General features: G+C 30.6%; 1 protein-coding gene and 1 long non-coding RNA gene across 4 annotated transcripts in view; one reads left to right on the top strand and one right to left on the bottom strand.

Moving 5' to 3' along the window:
- LOC143247589 (retinoic acid receptor RXR-alpha-A-like) overlaps nt 1-13,139 on the bottom strand; it is a 66,732-nt gene extending 53,593 nt beyond the window's left edge. Inside the window, exon 1 of one of the 3 annotated variants that reach the window (XM_076495906.1) lies at nt 12,866-13,139. In XM_076495906.1, coding sequence (XP_076352021.1) covers nt 12,866-12,884 — 19 coding nt within the window. In that variant the 5' untranslated portion in view covers nt 12,885-13,139. The remainder of the gene's footprint in view (nt 1-12,865) is intronic. The other 2 variants (XM_076495907.1, XM_076495905.1) reach the window with 2 other exon arrangements.
- Nucleotides 1,737-22,657, top strand: part of LOC143247592 (uncharacterized) — a 30,022-nt gene continuing 9,101 nt past the window's right edge. The window contains exon 1 of the long non-coding RNA XR_013026617.1: nt 1,737-1,924. This is a non-coding gene — a long non-coding RNA (uncharacterized LOC143247592). The remainder of the gene's footprint in view (nt 1,925-22,657) is intronic.

The raw sequence follows: 22,657 nt of genomic DNA on the forward strand, positions 1-22,657 counted from the left end.
ACAAAATAATGTTTAACATGATATCATACTATCGTATAGTATTATAACACGCCATTATTTAACAACAAAACACGTTAGTTCACAGTGACTAATGAAGAATTCCAAGATGTTTCACATCAAGAAATATTTTCACTATTTTCTTTTTAACACTAAATTCGACTTTATTTCATATTCTATTAAATTCGTTTGTTTGTTTTTTATACTTCACCTGGTAATTATTTTCGGAAGATCCAGTTGTTCATTTACAGTTATACACAATAGGCTATCTCTGCTGTACACACCACAGTATCGAAACCTGGTTTTTAGCGTTATAAGTCCGAGAGCTTACTGATATGTCACAGAAGAGGGGGAGGCTATAGTTGTTACACAGGTACTTTATAATGATTGTACCAGGTATAAATATCAGAAGTTTTTATTTTAGCCAGTCTTTCGTCTTTGCGACTACATGAGAATTAATATACACAACAGTGGAGTATAATGATCGTTTTTTCTCTCAACTGTTTATCAAAATATGTAAATCCCTTCAATATGCACTATAAACGTTGAAAGACAACAACAATAATTGCACCAGTAACCGAAATGTCGTACCTGTAAAAGCTGTAACTTATAGTGAAATAAAATACCGTTATTGCTTACTCTCATGTTTCGCAGTAGTTTTTCTTATATTTAACTCACTGCAGTTTCTTCGTAAAAGTAAATATTTTTGACATACGTCTGTAAAGGACTTATAGTATAATAGTATGAAAGAGGTGAATTGAAAATAATTAATTTTAGAACCTGTACCACTACGTGCTTCGTTCAACGCATTTAAATATTAAATTTCTAGAAATAAAATATTATTTTACACATCTTATTTTTCAGCTCAAATCTTGTATAATGGGCTATTTTCGTTTTGTCCATCGCGGGAATCGAGCACCTAAGACCCTAAACTTGTAGCTGACCACTAGAAAACTGCATTATACAAATAAATATTACACAAACATTATCACAATTTTGTTTACTCTAGAGTCTTGTGTTTCACAAAAGTCTTAACTGTTAAATAATTTCAGTTTACTTGTTTAAAAAAAAGGGTCAAGTATAAGGAATATTTATTAAAATCAAGCAAACTATTCTCACGCTAATATATGTATAAAATAATCACAGTGCCCTCTAACTGGTGATTATAATTCTGGAAATACTTCACAAATTAATAGCACTTAATTTATAACGAAAAACAATAAATATTTTTAAACAAAATGAACTTTAAAATTAATTAAGTACTGACTTGTTCTCGCGAGGTTCAGAAGAAACTAAACTTCTCTGTTCTGGGAAAAAGTGAATTTATAATACGTTAACTTCCATCTACAGTAACTGATTAAAATCCCAACGAATCTAAACAAATGGTAAAGCGCTATCAATAAAATATTGCTATATTATTTAAGGTTAAACTTCATGAATACAATGGGTAAATTGGAAATAATGAAACGAACAAATTATATTGAACATTTACTTAGTTTACAACAGATTAACATGTTGGCAGAGCCTCTGGATATCCTTTTTAGCAGTTGCAGTTGTTAATATTATAATTCTATTTCTTTTTTTATTTTTAGTAAAGAAAAAAATATTTTGCAGCAAATGGTTCCATAAAAATATTCCAAAGTTTGAAGCTATAATTATTATTTCTAAACTCTCTATATATATAGATTTGGTTTGAATTTCGCACAAAGCCATCTGCGCCAGCAGTTCCTAATTTAGCAGAGAAAGACTAGAAGGCAGCTAGCTAGTCATCACCAACTCTTGGGTTACTCTTTTATACACAGTTAGTGGGATTGACCGTCACGGCTGAAAAGGCAAGCACGTTTGGTGAGACAGTGATACGAACCCGCGACCCTCAAATTGCGAGTCAAGATCCCTAGCCACCTAGACATGCAGGACCATATATTAGGTTAGTTTGAAGTTAAGCTCAAAGCTACACAATGAGCTGGCTATCCCTGCTCTGACCACCACGGGTATTGAAATTCGGTTTTTAGCGTTGTAAGTCTACAGACATACCGCTAGGAAATTTTTATAAGAACAATGGGCTAACAATTATTTTTCTCGTAAGTATATACGTATATTGATCTCCTTTTAGTTACAAGAACAGCAAATTAATTAGTAAACATTAACATTACAATAATAGAATAACCTCAGCAAACTAGAGTAATTCAACATTCAACATGAATTTGTATTTTTTTATATTTTTGCTTAACATTTTTATTTTATCATGCATTTCATGAATATTATTTTGTTTTAATACCAAAGAAGTGTCAGTTCCTTCCACATTTATCATACAAGCACTAACGGAAAACTTTTAAGCCCAACTATAAAATTGAGAGCCCCAAAGCCTACTTGTCATGAGTAGTAAAGAAATATTTATTTATGAATGCACGTGCTATTTTTCTGATGAAAAACTCCTCCTCTCAGTTTTTCAGCGGCAAATCTGTGAGCTTATAACGCTAAAAACCGAATTTTGATACCTGCGGTGGAAACGGCACAGATAATCCATTGCGTAGTTTCACGCTTGACAACAAAGAACTGATTTTTTAAAATGTAAAATTATATTGGTAAATTTGTGTAAGTTGCGACAAATCGATCAATTATACTTTCCGTCTGTGAGTTAATATCATGTTAAAATATCTACGGTTTGTAGAATTTAGAAGTGCGCAACATTTTAAGGCAAATACGTTTATAAAATCAGTATCTCAAGGATATTACGATCGCTGATTACAACTCCAACTTTGTTATCAAGTATGTTGACAGCGCCCTCGTGTGAATATTTCAAGTATTATTCAGCGAGCAACCAAAAGATACATTTTTTTTGCTAAAATATAATTTCATGTAACATTTATATTCCTGGATATCATGCATGGTTCAAGGGCCATAATCTTGTAAAACCGGTTTGGCAAGGCAATCACGAAAATTGGCGAGTCGGACCAACTCGTGAGCTCCAGACAAACCCACACAAGGTTACTTCTGAGTTCTAGAACGAAACTGGCCATGCATCCAACCATAACGAGAAGTGTTTTGTAGGTTAAATATAATATTTAGTTTTGCTTTTAACCCCCCACTTCTTTCTTTCTCTTTCTCTCTCTCTTTCGTCTTTGACAGTAGTTTTCAATCACAGGTTTTCCCCTGTTATTCCAAACGGTATTTTCATCAGTTAATCATTATTTGGTTGAAACAAAATAATAAAACAAATGACGATTCTAAAAACTAAAACAAAATTAACTGTGCTTTATTAAATAACGGTAATTTATAATCCTGTTTTTTGTGGGTTTTTTTCATATCGATAATGTAAAAACGTTACTTGGTTTAAAACTTCCATAAAATGTGCATGATTAGAATATATTTTATTACTTTGTTTGTAGTTTAAACACGAAACTACAGAATGGGCTACATGCACTCTGCCCACCACAGGTATCAAAACCTGGTTTCTAGTGTTGTTAATCCACAGACATACCACTGTGCCACTGGAAGGGCTTCTATTACATACACTCACGTATGTGATAAATCTCTTAACACACTGATATTTCAGTTATAACATTTACATATATTCCAGATATGTTTTGTGTTTATTATCAGACTTCTTTTTAGCCTGATGTATACACTCAGGTAGAGATCGCATTACTGGTTGTTTTCTTTTACAATATTGTAATAGCTATATATGTTTTAAAAAAATTAAACCTAAAATTTTTATTTTCACTTTAAGATTAAGATATATGATGCACTTATCCAAATGGGGCAATACTATAAACATTGAAACATCTGAATGCAAACCAACTCAAGTTTGTAAGGATTCTATTAGAATGACTATTTTGCATAATTTGAAGTTTCAAATGTACTGTATGGTTTTCTCGACACTTTTCCCTGCATGTACCATTTATTTTACAAAGAACCAATATCCCACTAAGTGTAAAACCTGTGAAGTGTAAAACAGTTAACAGTAAACTATGAAGAACCACATCCATATAGTGTTATAGTCACAGATTATAAATGAAATCCATCAATATGTTTTGAAGTACTCAAAAAAAAAAAAAAAGACAGAAATCATCCTACATCATACTGCTCATTAGGTTTATCATCTAACCTTTCAAGCTCAAGAACCTGCAGGATTGTATTTATTATTTCTAGTATCCATATAAAATAAAACTGGTCATTTAGTAATAAACCTATTCCATATTTAATACCCTGAAAATAGTTTGTTTTGAATTTTGCATGCACCCCTGAAAATATACTAGCTGTTGAATATTATATTTTTTATCAATATCTTTACAATTTTGGATTTAAAAGAACCTTAAAAAGATAGTTACACATAAACTTTCAATAAGTACCCTTTATCAATTATTTAATGTTTAATAACCTATTTCATCAATGGGATGAAATAGTAGGTCCCATTCTGATCTTCTTGTGTGATTTTCCAGTTCCCCCTTCAAACACAGAAGTGTATTTTTATATTTTTGTGTATTAAACTCCTCCCCATTATGTAATGAATTTATTTTGCAATAGCATTTAATAATATCAAGCACAATTCATCTGTTTTCATAGACCAGCATTTTTTAACTTTTTTCACCTCAAAGCCCACTTTGTTAGTAGGAAAAAAACAGTAAAAACCCACATACACTGCTGATCATTTATTAATTCAGTGCAATCAAAGTTGTATTAGTTTATAACTGCTTGTCTTGCAGTCCAACCATTTGTCCTACCCACCAGTTGAGAATCACTGTGGTAGACAATTGGTATCAAACTAATTTTCATTAAAATATCTTTCAATTGTAATCAATATGTTTTTTTTTTTCAAAATCACTTTTTCTCATTAATAAAGCTTAATATTTCTACATACAATTAAAATAAGTGAATAATAAAAACAATTTAATAAATACACATGAGATTCTGTGTACAATTCCAAGTAACTGATTTATAACATTACAATAATTCTCACATGTTATTTTTTTAACTAAACCACAATTTTACTGGTCTTTTTTTTCTATAATGATTTATTCGTATGGATGGAAGAGAGTTATAAGTAAGCTTCATTTATGATGTATACGATCATTTGTTTGCTTGCATTGAAGTTGTATACAACCACTCTTTTGCATCATTTGAAGTTATAAATCTACTGTATGGAATTTTTTAACATCCGTCTTTGCATTATCATTTATTTTATAAAGAACCAATATTCAGCTAAGTGTAAAATCTATGTACATGCATATCAAAGAATGATATGTGCTTTACTGAGATGAACAAACATACAAACCATCATATAAAGAAGTCTTCCAGTTTCTATAATTATAACTTTTTATGTGTATGTGATAAAATAACACCAGGTGAGATTAGGGATTCGATAAAAACAATAAAGCTTTCTTGAAAAGTAGGTTAGGATGTCAAGGACTGTTGAACATAGCTCTGGCTATATAAGAACATCAGAAAGAAGGGTGTGTTGAAAATATTTACACCTTTAGTGCAACATTTCATGTTTTTTTCTCAGTTAAGGAGAAAAATGGTTTGTCCAGGATACCAAAATTTGACAAAGAAAAAATGTTATGGTAATGTAAAGAGTAAAAAAAAAAATGAAAAGAGAAAGAGAGAAAGGACAGGAGCTTTAGGGTATATTAATGGTATTTCAGTTTTTGAATATAAGCTTATGGTCTTAACATAGTAATTAATTTCTTTTGTAATGTTCTTATAACTAAGAGGGAAAAGAATTTTAATGATAGACTGAATTTACTTTTTAAGCATACTTACCAGTATCAGAGTATTACCTTAAAATTGTAAAAAACTTTAAATATTAAAACAGGTATGACTGAGCAAAATAATTCTAAAACTGAGACAATAAAGAAATTCTGAAAAACATATGATGCACATAACTTTAAAAAGGTATCTTAAAACTTAGACTTGATACTTTCAGAAAATACCCCATTTAATTGAAAGTTGCAAAATTTTAGAAAATAATTTCATTGCCTTACCAACTCATTGAACTTATCGATAGACCTTCTGTTTCTTTCATTGGATGAACATAAACCCTTGGATGTCTTAAAATAATTAAGTTATGTTGCTCATACTGATGGTAATTTTCAGAACTGAATAGTTAATTAGCTTGCTTCATCTATAGTATGGTTGTAAATGGATTCTTTTTCAATTGGGTGTGTAATGTTGTTCCTAAGGGATTTTTCTTGGTTCTGATGTTACTTATTATTTATGGTAACAAAAGGAGTACTAATATCTTTTGTATTGTGTCCAAATCAACTGATACACCAAAATGATAGGCAGGTGAATGCTGTGAAAAATGTTTAGTTTGCAGACTAGTATTTAATGAGAGCTTTAAAATTTAGAAAATAAGTTTTAATATTTAGAAATATAAAGTCATACACTTGAGGTGAAATAATTTGGACAATTTTACTGACTTCTTTCTTGTCTTCACTACTGCCAGTGGAATCTTATTCTATAAGTTAGTCATCTTATTATAAAGTAAAATTGTGAGCACTTTACAAAAGCTTTAAAGGGTAATTAATAACTGCTTGAAACACAAATAGTAATTTAAAGTTTTAAATATCTTTCAAGAATGGGTGTGCTAAGACAGCCTTAAAGGACCAAATAATCCCTTCTTATCCCTAAGCTATGTTAATCCATCTTTTCCAAATATTAATCTTGTGTCTGTTTCCTTCCTATTGTCTTAAGAATATTGTGACGATAAACCAGAGGCTCTTATCCTACCATTTTATCGAAATAATCTTGTCAGCTTCAATAAAATCACTTTTTACATGTTTTCTCAAGAGAAAATAAGAAATCTCAACATATCCCCATAACCTTTTCATCTCTGGATTAATCCTAAAAGTCCTCCTCTAAACTCTTTTTAATAATCCAATGCCCTTACTACAACAAAAAGACTAATATTTTATATAATATTCTACGTGAGGTTTACCTAGTAATTTCTTAGGAGATAATTACTTCTTTTATCTGGAAATGAAAGTCTATAAGTAGTCATAAAATTATCTTGGTTTTGCTGCTAATAACAGAGCACTGTCTATTACATTAGTGACTTATACAAAACTATGTCATTGTCCTTTTCTTCACTGATGCTGTTGAGGGTGTTCTAATCCATATTAAATATATGATCCAAGTTATAATAACCAAATTGCAATATCTTGCAATTATTTTAACAAAAAGTCATTTGCTATACATTTGTCCAAATTATCAATTGATCATAGTCATTATATAATACCTGAAAATACTCAGTACAGTTAGAAATACATAAGCATTTACTGGCATTCACAAATTATACTAATTTACAAATTATGCTTTTATTAATATACACAGGCCTACAAATTTAAAATTTATAAAAATTGTTTTGATTTTAATAACACATTTTCCATAATTAGGTTACATAGATTTTGAAAATAGTATTCATTTATTCTACCATGTAAGAGTTTTTTTTTTTATACATAAACTGAGAATAAAAAGAAAAACTCTTACTTAGATGAAATTATTATTTTTCTTACCCCAATAACCATTTTTATTTTTATGTTTGTTTACAAAAATACAAACATACTGAAGAAAAGGGAAGAAAACTGATGTAAAATGAATATCTATCCTCATTCATCCTGATGTTTCTGTGAAATCTTTGTCTTTCAGTCTAAAAAACTGTGTTGTGGTCTTTCATGTATTGCACCTGGAGCATCTCATTTAAAGGTCAGCAGTAATCAGCCATCATACTGATGTTTCACCTTCCCTCATACATTCTCTCCATTACCCTGATGTCTTGATGAAACTTTTTCCCTTGTTATTTGCTGATGGTATCCAGATTTTCAGTTATTGATTATTGTCGATATGTAAGTGTAAGAATTGAATTTTCAAGCTCATATTTCAACCAAACTCTTTGAATTTATTAATCATTTTATTGACAATATGTTTATAATTTGGGTCATTGTTGTTTCCTAAAACATTTGTCAATAACATCTTAAAAGGCAATCTATGATTTTTTTTCAGTTTTCCTCATTCTCCTTTCAAACTTTTAATCTGAAGTCAATTTTTTAACGAGGCCCAACAAAAATCCCTTCTTTAATTTTTGCTTCTGAAAAAGTTGAGAATTGTCCATATAGATACTTTAGAGAGTGACCTCCTTGGATTACAGTCTTTACAAACTGCATCATCAAGCCCAGTTTTATGTGAACTGGAGGTAATAGGGCTTTCTTTGTGTCAATAAAACTTTCATTTTCATTATTTTTCAATCCTAGTTTTAGGCTGACTCTTTATCCAGTGCTGATTTCTTGTTCTGCTGTCCTATTCACATAAAAAAACACAGAAACTTGGTATGAATGAATTGCTGACCCAGAAATATACAAAGGACTTTTACATCTCCATAAAGTAGCCAATCATCTTTATATTTGACCTTATTAAGAAGCAGTTTGAGATTTTTGTATTTTTGTACATTTCTTCAAATGAACCAAATAAGCAACAGAAACAGATACATATATATGTTAACATTTTGAAGTAGAACACTTTTAGACTTCTTCTGGAGGAACCAATGAGCAATTGTCAGTCATTCAGTTCATAGACTGCAGCTCTTAGCAAGGTATGAATTCAGCAATATTGTTGCAATAAACCAGTGAATCTTATTGAAAAAAGTATGGTATAAATTCTTTTTCATGATTTATGTACCAGTAAAATGATGTCCCTGGAGAAAATAAGTTCTTAGTCCAAAGTCTGGACCCCAAAATACCTGAAGAATCCTTTGGAAGGCCCAAACTTCTCACAAAATCATTAAGTTCACATTCTGTGAAAAGTTTTGGTTCACCAGATGTTTCATGTTGAAAGCAATCCTTATCATAACGTCTACTGACATCAAGATCAGATGAAACTGTATGAAGAGTCTCTGGTGAAGTAGGTACATCAGGTCCACGTGTAACACGTTTTACAGCAGACTGAAGGTTCAGATAAGAAATTTCCTTTTTATTTCAAGTGTTGTAGCCTTATATGTTACATGAGCAAAAGCAGCAGTCATCTGTATGGTTTCTAGGCTCATGAATTTGAATTTCAAATGGCAAAGACTTTTCTTACCTTTCTTCTATTCTCTCAACACTTCAGAACAAATGGTACAAACTATGTGCAGAGCTCATGATTCTTCTTCGTTCTCATGTTTTATTCCAAAATACACATAATACACTTTTTGATGAATTCTGTAATGTTCAAACTTCATTTCTTCATAACAATTTACCACAGATATAACAAAATACATTTGAGTCACTTACACAATCTCTTGTTGCCATAATGATAAATATGTAATATTGAAAAGAAAAATATAATGTCAAAGTGCATGCACAAACAAATAGTATTCAGAAATGACACATTGTAGGCCTGTTAACCATTTACAGTGGAACCCCTCTAAAGCAGCCACCTTCGGGACTGAGACAAACTGGCCTGATTAGAGGGGTTCCACTGTACATAATTAGGGATTATGTAAACAAAAAAGGGACTGTGATTGAATGACTGCTTTCAAGGGGTGACTGAATCTGAAGGGTGGCTGCTTAGAGGGGTTACACTGTATATATATTAGCAATATGTTCTCATGGGTTCTAAATGATCAAAAAGACCCTCACATCACAATTGGCCTAGAGAAGTCTAATGCCATTTGTTGTCAACATCCAATCCAATTCCAATGAAAATGATTCATTTATGTAAAAGTACATATGATGTTTTGTGAAAAATCTGTATATGGTGGAGAAAAATGGATACCATTTTGAAATTCAGTGTACAGGAATTACTGTAAAACACATAAATATTTCAAAACAATAAAAACATCACAAACCTTTGTTATTATTCCTTTCTTTGTTGTTAAACAAAAACTACACATTAAGTTATTTGTGTTGGGTTCATGATGGGAATGAACACAAATGTTTAGAATTTCACAGATGATCATACAAGTACCTTAAAGATTCTTGAAAATCTAAGTATACCAAGCCCACACAGACCTTTCTATCATCAAGACAACAAATAACATTCCATCAAATATTAACAGATTTAGAAGGTATATTTCACTTTAATATTGAATCCATGTTTCATTAGACTAAATCATTTTACAAATCTCCTTTCATGAGACCCTCTAGAATTTTTCCAACTACAGAAGTCAGACAAACTAATTAGTAACAGCCAGAGCACTCTGTCCACCCTTTTCAGAAATATAAATAGCATTATCAAATTTCCAGTTCTCAAGCACCTGGCAAATACTTATTCACTAGTCAAAAAGGAAAGAGAAAGGTTCATATATCTGATCTTTGACCTCATTCAAAACTCTGGTTGAAATATATCTTCTGGTTCTAGTGCAATATCTTTTTTCTAATCTTTCAATTTTCTTTTTACCACTGTCATAGTAATATATACATGATTGAAGTTAATCCTAATATTTCCTATAGAATATTCAAAAATATTGTAAGTATCTTCTCTTGTAAAAACACAAGAAAAAAATTTAAAACAATCTTAGTCTTTATTAAAAACTTTGCCACCAACATCTTTTCAGGGCCTAATCTCCATATCAACATCATTTATATTTAATATACTTAAAACAAAATCTGTGCTGTTAGTTTTAAACTTATCAGTCAACTGTTTTTCGTAAGTCTTTACAAATTTTTTTTTATTTCAGTTTAACCCAATCCTTAATCTTCCTACAGTTCTGTAAATCTTCCAACCTCCTTGTCAATTTAAACCTCTCACACTAATTAATGTTAAAATGATATTTGTGTAATTTTTAAATAATACAGATGTTAAAATAAAACTGATATTTAATGGTACACAATAAATGTTGAAAAATGCAATTCTTCCAAATCTCAATATACAATAAAATATTTACTCAATAATTTACTGCACAGAAATAAAAACCTTGATACTGAGCACAGCTTCATATACACTACTTGTTTTGACATCTTACTTTATCATTGTGAGCACAATATTTTGAAAGATTTAAGACCTGTAAACTTTAATTCAGAATTGCATGTTTAAATTTACATGTAGATGTATATAGAATTTTGTTCCATTTATTAATAACCTATCCCTCTGGTCCATCATACCTATTTAATAAAATTATTTTTGTAATGTTTAATTGTTTACATAAATTCATCAAAATTATTACCTTTTATACTAAAGGATTGTGTCAAAATAACAATTTCTTTGTCACTTAATCATACATTTAGTTCCATTAGTATACTCCGCTAAGGGTAAACATCTGTTATTTTTAACATCTTTTTTAAGTTGAGTTTTAATTTCTTCTAATTTATCCTATATAAATATTCCTATATTCACGTTACTTTGTGTATATCAGTTTTATCTGTTAGAGTGATCAATCTTGTCTTCCTAAGTTGTTTTATTATTTAACAAGAGAGACAAAGAATAAATGATAATGCTATTCCTTCTGTTAATCTTTTCAAAGAGTGATTTTAACAAAGTATTTTTATTGCCATTTTCATTGAATTTTGTAACAGTTCTGTCAATGATATTAGAACTAAAATCTCTTTCTACTGCTACACACTCAATAATTACTCATTATTAATATTTTAATGCTTACAACATAACTTCAAGATCCCTCTATATAAGAATAAAAAACTGATTTTTTAAGTTTTATTATGACATGATTTTTGACATAGGGGCATGATTACAGCATGGCACTTATCCTTGATTTTCTGCTATGTGTCTTTAGTGCTTCAATTAGATCTGATTTTTCCTTTTTATATGTACCTCTATCTAGGTTGTTCTATGTTTTTGAAAACAACCATCTTTCTAAATTTACACCCAAAATAATTTTTCCAAATTTTGTGAACCTAAACATTACTCAGTCTCATTGTAAATTATGTGTGTATTATATAAATATTTGTCACTTGAACAGCTTTTACATAAGATTAAGAGCAACTTTTAGGCATTTTATCATTTTCAGCATTATTATCAAGACAGACACTATGCTTTAAAACAGTGGTTCCAAATTGGGGTAAAATAGAAGGGGGTCATGCATCCCCAGAGGTGCAACAAATATATCAGAGAACTGGTAGACTTGGCTTCCTTTAAGGTTAGAATTTTGGCCAATGTAATTGACTATACATATGCAAATATATGTGTGCATACATGTACATTTATAAGTAATTACATAGCATGCATGTAATGAGAGAAATATTGTGTACAATGTACATAAGGATGGCTTCAGAGCAAAACACGAAGAAGCACAGCTTGAGAAACAACTGATACACCCTGGGCAAAATAAGGAATAAGCTATGTTCTAGTCTCATCAGAAATAGAACGCTGCATTTTACTATTCAATAAAAATTGATTACATACAACAGTTGGCAACACTATTTACTTTTGATGTTTCACCCTTCAAATTTTCGAACATTATAACATTTAAAAAATTACGTGGTTTAAAATGTTAATAATATTGAGCTAGCCAGTAAAAATAATCCTCTTTGTCTCGTTTGAAAAATATAAGATACCACTTAGGTACGTTGTTTTGAAGTACAGCAATATTTATGATAGGCCTAACGCTAAATTTTCACACAACGTACATAAGTTAAACATATGTTTAATTTTAAGATAAGAGTTTGAAAAGAAGAAGTTATGCAAGCTACAGCCATTATATAGTATTAGTAAAATAAGCCTGTTACTATAGCTGGTAAGTTTTCAAGATAAGTAAAAGAAAATAACGTATGCCTAAACTTTTCAAAGATTAAAAGTTAAACTTAAGAGATTATACCGGTGAATAAATTTTGACAGTGCTAAAAAACAAACAATGCTAACTTAGCACAACAATATTGGAAACGATATCCTTTTCCAAAACTTGAAAATATTTATATAGATATATTCCGATATACATTACCTACATCCTGTACTTCCATTTCCTTTTCAATAAATCCTATTGAGTAAGAAACACGTAAGAAAATGAAAGACCATAACTAACTTCTTAAAGACTTCTTAAACATTAAAGTCAATCCTTTCAACAGTCAAGAAGCTATTATACTCTTCTTACTGAGAATTCGTATAATGGAAGTGAGAAAAAGATTTGTAAACATTTGACATTTGTCTTACTATCACGTAATATTACACAAACCACTGATATACACATAATCATCTTTCAACGAGCTAAGTACCAACATAAAAAGTCGTCTGCTCAAATTCATTGCATTATTAGATTTTACACGCCATCTAGACAAGAAAATACACATAGGGAATATTTCTATAAATAATATAGTTTGTTTTTTAATTTCGCACAAAGCTACTCGAGGGCTATCTGCACTAGCCATCCCTATTTTAACAGTTTAAGACTAGAGGGAAGGGGCAGCTAGTCATCACCACCCAGCGCTAACTCTTGGGCTACTCTTTTACCAACGAATAGTAGGATTTACCCTCACATAATAATGTCTCTACAGCTAAAACGGCGAGCGTGTTTGGTGCGACGGGGATTTGAACCCGCGACCCTCGGATCACGTGGCCATGCCGGGCTTAGGTTTTATCTAGTATATTCTGTTCTTTTCTTATACTTTTAAGTATTCATTATTTTTGTTTGGTTTGACTTGTATAAGGGAGATAATACTTTTCAGAGTTCTAGGGTCATAGATAAACTTGCTGTTACTTGTAAAGATATTACTGTTGTGTTAAAAAAATCAACTAAAAATTCCAGTAATCCAATGCCAATATTTATTTTTGAGAATTTAGAGAAATATTTTTTCTAAATTTATTCTAAAATTTGAAAATCAAAATTTGTCCCATAAATAACATTTTGTGCATACTTTCTCAAGTGGAGCTCTTATGAATGTACGTCAATGTATTTAGATTCGATTTCCTTGATACATCTGATTTTTTTTCAGAATTATAAAAGATTAGAAGTGCGCTTTTTTTTTACGTATTCACTAACATCCCAAGAACTTCTTTCATTAAATAAATACCGGATGACGATCACTAGCTTTCGAAATATAACCTAAACTAATTTTAGTATAACATAGACTTTAACAGTAATTTCAACATTGCTAAAACTAAGTAAAATACGCCACAGACGTTATCTTACAGGCTCTCAATAAGTTTATTTCAATTTAAAAATAGATTTTTTTTTTTTTTTTTTTACATTTCAGGAAATACTGTATTATTTACATTTTCAAAATCCCTAAATTCCTGATTGCTTAAATGTTTCCTCATCAGGGTTTTTCTTTGCAACCAGAAAGTGCATTTCATTAAGGTTCATTTCAACGTCAAATATGTATAAGTACAACCCGTTTAAAACCGTTTTATTATTGAATTTTCTCACATTTATCAATGGCTTGTTTGTTTGTCTTTGAATTTCGCACAAATTTATTCGAGGGCTATCTGCGCTAGCCGTTTCTAATTTAGCAGTGTAAAACTAAAGGGAAAGCAGCTAGTCATCACCACCCACCGCCAACTCTTAGGCTACTCTTTTACCAACGAATAGTGGGATTGACCGTCACATTATAACGCTCCAATGGCTGAAAGGGGCGAGCATGTTTGGTGTGACGGGGATGCAAACCCGCGACCCTTAGATTACGAGTCGCACGCCTTAACCTACCTGGCCATGCCGGGCATAATTAATGGTAAGCACTCGATACAAGCATGAGAAACAATATGAGTTTAAGTTGTATTTGAAATAATAAATATTCTTTGCAGCCTATATTATTATTATTGAAAACAAAAATTTTACAAACGTTGCACATTTTCTTTGGATATTCCGAAAGCACACAATATCAGTACCAAACTAGCATTAATTTGTCAGTGTTTATAAATCTTTATTATTATAACATTATTATTTTAAAACATGTATTTGAATTATTGCATTTTTAGTTGGTTTTGCGCGGCCTAATGAGACACCGAATTTGCAGTCTACAGGACGCAGGTTTGAATTCCATCACCCAACATGTTCTCCATTTCATTCATGGGGACTTTGGACGTTATAATTTAAGAGTCATTCCCATTTTTCGTCTGTAAAGAGTAACCTAAGAGTTTGGCAATAGATAGAGTTGACTAGCTGTCTTCCCTGTAGCTAGTCATTTTAGACGGTTAGTGCAGATAGCTCTCCAGTTGCGTTACGTGAAATTAAAAACAAATACATATAAATTTCCCACCCTTCTCCACCACAGCTGTAAGTTCAAGAAGTTATGATGCTAATATCAGAGGTTTATTTATTCCTTGTGAGCAAAATGCAAACAGCGCATCGTATAGTTTTGTGCTAAACCAAAACAGTAACTACATTTTCTATATTAAATAAATAATTATATTCTATTTTTAACCTACTTATGCATAATTTATGTATTACGCAACAGAATAGTGCACTGTAGTACCCGATTTCTAACGTTATAAAAATCTTTTTTTGTTTCTTTGTCTTGTTTATTGAATTTTGCGCAAAGCTAGTGACGACTATCTGCGCAAGCCGCCCCTAATTTAGATTGTTACCATAATTTTTATTATCCATAACAAAGAAATAACAAACACTATTTGAATATACTAAATTTATTGCACAAATGAGCAACATTTAAATCCCCCTGCAACTGTAAGAAGAATACATAAAGGTCTTCCAATCCGAAAAACGCAAAGTTATCTAGCCTAACCAAATGAAAGAAAATAAAAAGTAGATATAAAATGTGTTAATACTGAAATGTCTGTAGCCAGAAGCGGGAAGGAGTTTGCACATAAAAATGAAAATAATAAGAAAGGTAATAATCAGAGTGCTAAGTATCGATGGTGGAGGTAGAAGAACTATCATAAAAGTTGAAATTCCAACTCTCAGTGGAATATTTGGACAAGAATTCAAAGATGTTAAGGTTATACTAGACTTAGCTCAATCTTTTGCCATTATTGTAGCTCCTATCCTTCATCTTTAGATGCTACTGGTTTGGGTTTGTTTAGTGTGTTTTGCATTTTTCTTACAGCAATGCCACATCGGGTTATCTGCTGAGCCCACCGACAGGAATTGAGCCCTTGATTTTAGCGTCATAAATCCGTAGATTTACTGCTGTGCTAGCGGTTGGTAGTTTGTTTTGAATTTCGCACAAAGCTACTCGGGGACTATCTGTGCTAGCTGTCCCTAATTTAGCAGTGTAAGACTAGAGGGAAGGCAGCTGGTCATCACCACCCACCGCCAACTCTTGGGCTACTTTTTTTTTTTTTACCAACGAATAGTGGGATTGACCGTTACATTATAACGCCCCCACGGCTAAAATGGTGAGCATGTTTGGTGTGACGGGAATTCGAACCCGCGACCCTCGGATTACAAGTCGAGTGCCTTAACCACCTGACCATGCCGGGCCTTAATACTACTGTCTGGATCTTTATTGATTCGAAAGAGATCCACACAATAACAAGTTTTATACTGAGAAGGTGACACTACATTAGTCCATCTATAGCGTATACAAAAAAAAGTTCAAATAAGTAATTCTGTTTCCTCTCCCAACAAAAAAAAACAAATAGAAATTATTTTTATTGTATTTATATACATTATAATTTTATTTATGTTATTGCTTTGAAATTTATGTAAATAATTTTTGCATTAATTATGAATTAATATAAAATATGCAGTTAAGGTTCACTCATCAAAGCCAATGAAAATCAACTTTGTACTGATATATTTGTATTAAATATTTGAAATTCTATAATGTTATCAATTCTACACCTAAGAAGTTGCGAACTTACAGCACTCTGTGTGATATTTGTTGGAGCATTACTATTTAGTAAAGAAAGTCTGTATATTTGAAATTTTAGGTTAACTTAAGAAGGTATAAAGTTTTAATACTCCTACCAGCTGTCCTGTTTGTTTTTTTTGAATTTCGCACACAGCTACTCGAGGGCTATCTGTGCTAGCCGTCACTAATTTAGCGGTGTAAGACTAGAGGGAAGGTAGCTAGTCATCACCACCCACCGCCAAATCTTGGGCTACTCTTTTACCAACGAGTAGTGGGATTGACCGTCACATTATAACGTCCCCACGGCTGAAAGGGCGAGCATGTTTGATGTGACCGGGATTTGAACCCGTTCCCTCGGATGCCGAGTCGAACGCCTTAACACACTTGGCCATGCTAGGCCTAGCTGTCCTGAGATATATTTTTAATTACAGTACGTTTCTTGACATCACGTTTTCTAAATTTGTAGGAGCTACTAAATACATTTTACTAATATAATAACTTATTAATGTAATGTTAACAATGACTAAGGCGTCAATAATAAGGAAACTGATATCAGATTTGTAAAATTATTTATAACTTTACTTTCACGATAATGAAGATATAAATTATCAACACAATTTGAATAATTAGACCACCATCGGTATACTCACCATTTGTTTATAAATATTTTATTAAAATGTATATATTTATCATATAAGCAAAAATTCAATATATCACCATTACCAAATTACCTCGTGATCTAGATGAAAACAATGTAGTTAAATTTTACGCTATGATTGTATCTGTTAATTGTGTTTTATTCAGTTGGGCTAGGTTTGTTATTTTAAATTATCTAGAATCACTTTTTATTTGTATTGTGTTGTATTTTAACATGTAACTAACTAAATAATTTGTTAAATAATATCGCATGCATTTTTATATATTTTTATCGAAATAGAAATAAAACGAAACTTAATGAGAGATTTATGTAATTTGCCCATCTTTCTGAATTATTCAGCTGTGGAAAATTATGATGTGAAATTAGATCTTTCAACATTTTCTAAGCTCTCGTGACAACTCGTGGTCGAATCCAGATTTTTCTAATTGTGGATAGGATGTATATTTAATGCAGATAAATAAATTCAGTATCACATTACAAAATTAAATAAATAAAACGATCGTGGCAGGTTGATGGAGATCTTTGTTTCTAAGTTCAATAATGTACTGTTCGCCATATTTCATGTTCTTAGCTAAATCCATTCTTCAGTTGTATTCACTATAAAATCGTACACTAATAATGAAAACGTAGGCAACTGTATTTTTTTTGAAAAATTAAAATACAATTTTCATATTAGTATGTGCAAACTAAGTGCCTATATGCCAGGGAAATTATTTTAGCTTTTGGATTGTTCAGTTATAACAGCCCCTGAAGACAGCTATATGATTGCCAGGGTGTTGACTTGTGGACACTAGTAGGTGTACAAATTTATAATTAATCACACTTTTGTGTTTAAAGTGATCACAACAGCATTACTTTAATGAACTACACCTTGACTCACGATTTTTAATTTTTCTGTTTTATTTTATGCAATTCAGGCAAACAAGAGCCAGTAACTAACATTATTTTTACTTTTTAGCAACAGTGAAGTAGATGCTATATCATTGATAGACTCATCTTTGTTTTCAGTTTAACCCTAGAACGTCAATGTGATGTCACTGTGACCCCCTACCACCTGAAAAGTGAATGCTGACGTTATCGGGTTAATTTTCCCAGCACTGTTTTGAATGAAAAAACAACAACAACAATTATTTCTTTATATTGATAATTTCACCTTCTATTCTATTAAAGTGGTTTTAACGATGTAGGTTACATTAAAGAGAGAGAGAGAAATTACTCAATACTATTCAGAAGATGAATTAGTCTTTAAGATAACTATAAATATATTTTTATTTGAGTAGAATGGTAAAAATAAACGAATGGAAGAAACGGAAAATAAAGTAAAATTGTCAGTACATATTATAATATTTTTATTGCACTATTTGAGTTCACAGTGGAATGTCCAATACACTAGGATTTTGAGCAGTGAAAAAAAAAGACCATTTTGTTTTTTCGTAAATACAGAAAGTGTGACAAATAACACCAAGTCTGATGTAGGGAATATTTCACGCTTCAACTTGCTCAGTATTTCTATTATGCATAACTTTCTCGGACTGAAATTAAAAATTTTGTTTCACGAATAAACAAATGAGATGCAAATTAAAATAACTGAGGACAACAAAGTTGTGTCAAAAAAATAAGTGAAAAATTGACAGACATCTAATGCATAAGATAACTGTAGAAACTGGTATATTAATTTTCTATTTGAAAAACAGCACCACAAAATGAAACAAACAAACAAAAACAACAAAATGCAAGCTTGGTAAAAATGGTAATAAAAAACATGGCAATGTAATTATTATTTTTATCAGGTTGCTCGAGAATGAATCATTGCATATTTTAGTTTAGAAATTTGATCGAAAATACAGCATGAACTCCGAAAATCACCATTTTTTTTGAAATAAATGTTTATTTATGAAATGCACAAATACTGTCTAATCTAGACGTTGGCTATATCTTACATATTTGAATGAAAACGACGTTCATTTAAAATAGGATTATTTTAATCACTTGGTATTTCAATAAATAAATTCTAGCTGTTATTATTTATTCTTATATCGAAACTATTATATGCTGAATAATACCACATATGGTCAATGAATAATTTAATCGCACGTTGAAAGTAACCAGTGGTTAATCCAAGTATATATTATTTTATTTCTTACATCTGGAAGTAATATATATTTTAAATGCCAAATTTTGTTTTATGTTAATAACCACAAATTTATTTATTTACTTTTGTTCTTTTATAGTACTTGCACAAGAGGTTCTAATTCTTGTGCTAAAGTTCGAGAAGGTTTTATTTTATAGTTACCGAAAATAAGTATTAGGTCAAATTAACAACAAAAAGACATGCTTTATTGCTTTTGAAATAACACACTTATTCTCACAGGAACTTAAAATTATATATAATACTTTTATTATATTATTTACTTTCTGAATATTTGTATTTTCACTTATAGAATAAACAAATCGTATCAGTTTAAGAATTATTAAGGTTTTGCTGTATTAAACACTTACTCGAGAAAAAGACACCCGACTTAAAAATATTTTAATTTTAAAGCCACAAATAAGCATACACTGTGGTTTTGCCTTATTTTTAATCAATAAATCAAGCATAACGTCATTCTTCTCACGTGCCTCAAGAGTATTTTATAATTTCTTGTTTAAAACAAAAAGACAAGTTCATAAATAATTCAATCTATTTGTCATACTCACACTGTATTTTCATGTTAGTATGCTCGACCGATATTATAATTATGAAAGAAGAAACGACTTTACAGGTTTTAATACATATATAACATTATTAATGAAATTGAAAGGATAGCAATGAATAAAACTTGGTAAACATTCTGCACTGAAGCACAGTTATGGGCAATCGTCTAATCAAAACGTAGACTCAGAGCTACTCTCATTCTTACCCTCAGCGTTCAATTATGTATTCTCTGTTTTATCTCTTTCTTAAAAATTAAAGAAAAGAACAAACAAGAAGTTAGTTATTATATATTTATGTCTCGTTCGTTTTATTGTTATAGAAGCAATAATATAATTACATTCTGTTAATAAGTGAAAAAAAAACCCGTTTAATCTTCGGATATTGTCTATGTTGGCGTCAACACATATGTTTGCAGTTTAAGATGGATTGTATTTTAATAATTAATTACACAATCAAGCAATACATTTTTTGGGTTGGTCTGAAACCATATATTTTAAGGTAAGAGATAACCAGACTTAGCCTATTAATATTTGGTTTATTTTTGAATGACGTTAAGTATATATTTGTCTTTTCTGTATAAGAAACTTGTAATTTGTAATTAAGCTTACGGATTAATCATTCTAATCTCTTTAGATTTGTATGTAACCTGAAATCTTGCCTCTTATAGAACTGGGAAAGATGTGCACGTTTCACGCAAAACTAAGTGTAAAATAATTAACCTCAGGTTTAAGAAAAGAAAGTTTAAAAGGCTTAGATATTTTAATTAAAAGGGCCTAATTCAAGATATGAAAATTGAGATACAGGATTGCATTACAGAAATGGAAAATTGATATATTAAAGTAAAACGTAATTAGTACCAATAAGTCAAATAATATACTGCCCGCTTGATTTCTAATATTAAACAACAATTGTAGAAGAAACTGCTATGTATTGGTTGCATTAACAAATGATGGCAAGGTTGGGCAGTTTTGTAAATCGGATTCTATCTAAACTTATTATAAACACAAATATATTATAGCATGTGGTGGCACTGGGAAGGCTTACTTGCTTGCCTAGCCAAAACAAGTGAATAAAAGTTAAAATATTAAGTTTGAGATGAAAGGAACAAAGATACTAAGAAACGTTCTTGGTTAATTTCAATCTTTGTTGTTGTTTTTTTTTGAAAAAACTGGTAGTAACACATTTATATATTAAACATTTCTTCTAAAAAATATTTCCAACAGAAACATCCAGGTGCTTAATTAGAACAGAAATAAGTTAAATGAAAAAAACATCGGGAGAATGTAGACCAAAGGGAATAGCTTAGAAAGACCAACAACAAACGTCTGTTTCGTACAACTTTCCATATGAATTTCTTTGTCGTAACAATAGTTTACCAGTCATTTGGAATAAACATTCTTATAACAAAGAAATTTTAACTAAAATTTCACTTGCATATGACAACAGACGACTTTACTACGTTGTGGGATAATATATGGCAATTTTCTTCAAACTGTTTTATTAAGACACGACTTATAGTACAGATAGATATAAACAGATAGCTGTTTATAGCAGTAACGTGTATTTGTTGCCATACTTCTGTCGTTGTAACTTTAAATAGGTCTTTAACGCCATTTCTTTAATAACTTAAATTTGCAAATAGCTGATTGATTAATAACTGGCGAACTTTCCAACTTTGTACATGATACTTAATGTTATGTTCTAGTTCTCCATTACATTTTATCTTACCGTTTTACATATTTATATATACACATGTATGAAATACAGTTATTTTTCATATTTCGGGTAGCTTTGTTGTTTCTCAGTAATTTTCAGTCCCTATTTTTCATCTCTAAAGTTATAACATAAGACAAAATGGAAGCTTCTTACCGCAGTCTATTTCCCTGTGTCAATGCAGTTAAAATATTTATTTTTTAATATTTTACAGTTACTTTAACACCACTATAGATGGCACTACATAATAACGAATCTCTTTAATAATTATGAAGATAATTAATGAAGCATTAAAATCTATAAGTTAACTTCTAAGTTTTTGCTTCCTAACACTTATACGTTATCATCCAACAAAAGAAACCATCTTTGAGTCGATTCAACAGTCCTACAATACTTATTTCTACTGACGTTATCCCAAAGGGTTTGTATTTAAAATTTTCATTTCAACAGTGATAATATATACACACACATATATACTTCAACATATTCTTATATTTTTTTAAACTGACTGCAGAATACATACGAACAGACAGCTTGCCTTTTGTTTTTTAGTTATTACAACACAAACCTGAGGAGAAAAACGTGTTTTGTTAACAACTATATAAATAATTTCCTGCAAATGCTTTCATGGGTCTCTCTTCTTCGTATGATCGAATATTTAATCCAAATGTATGTTAGCTGTTATAATGTCTAACTTTTACTGAGTGACAACTTGCAATAAATGGATCGCAGTTATTCAGCCAGCAATGTTCGTAATAACACAGAAGATTTTTAAATCGGCTTTCAAGGACAATCAATTCGTTTTGAATGGTCATCTTTATGACCACATAGACAGAGTGTCAACGGGATAATCTCTAGATCTGACCCTTCCAAACAATTTTTGCGTTATTAGGAATTTTTAACTTATTCCGAAAAAACAAC

The sequence above is a fragment of the Tachypleus tridentatus genome, chromosome 3, assembly GCF_004210375.1.
Source record: "Tachypleus tridentatus isolate NWPU-2018 chromosome 3, ASM421037v1, whole genome shotgun sequence".
In the NCBI taxonomy this organism is placed as follows: domain Eukaryota; kingdom Metazoa; phylum Arthropoda; class Merostomata; order Xiphosura; family Limulidae; genus Tachypleus; species Tachypleus tridentatus.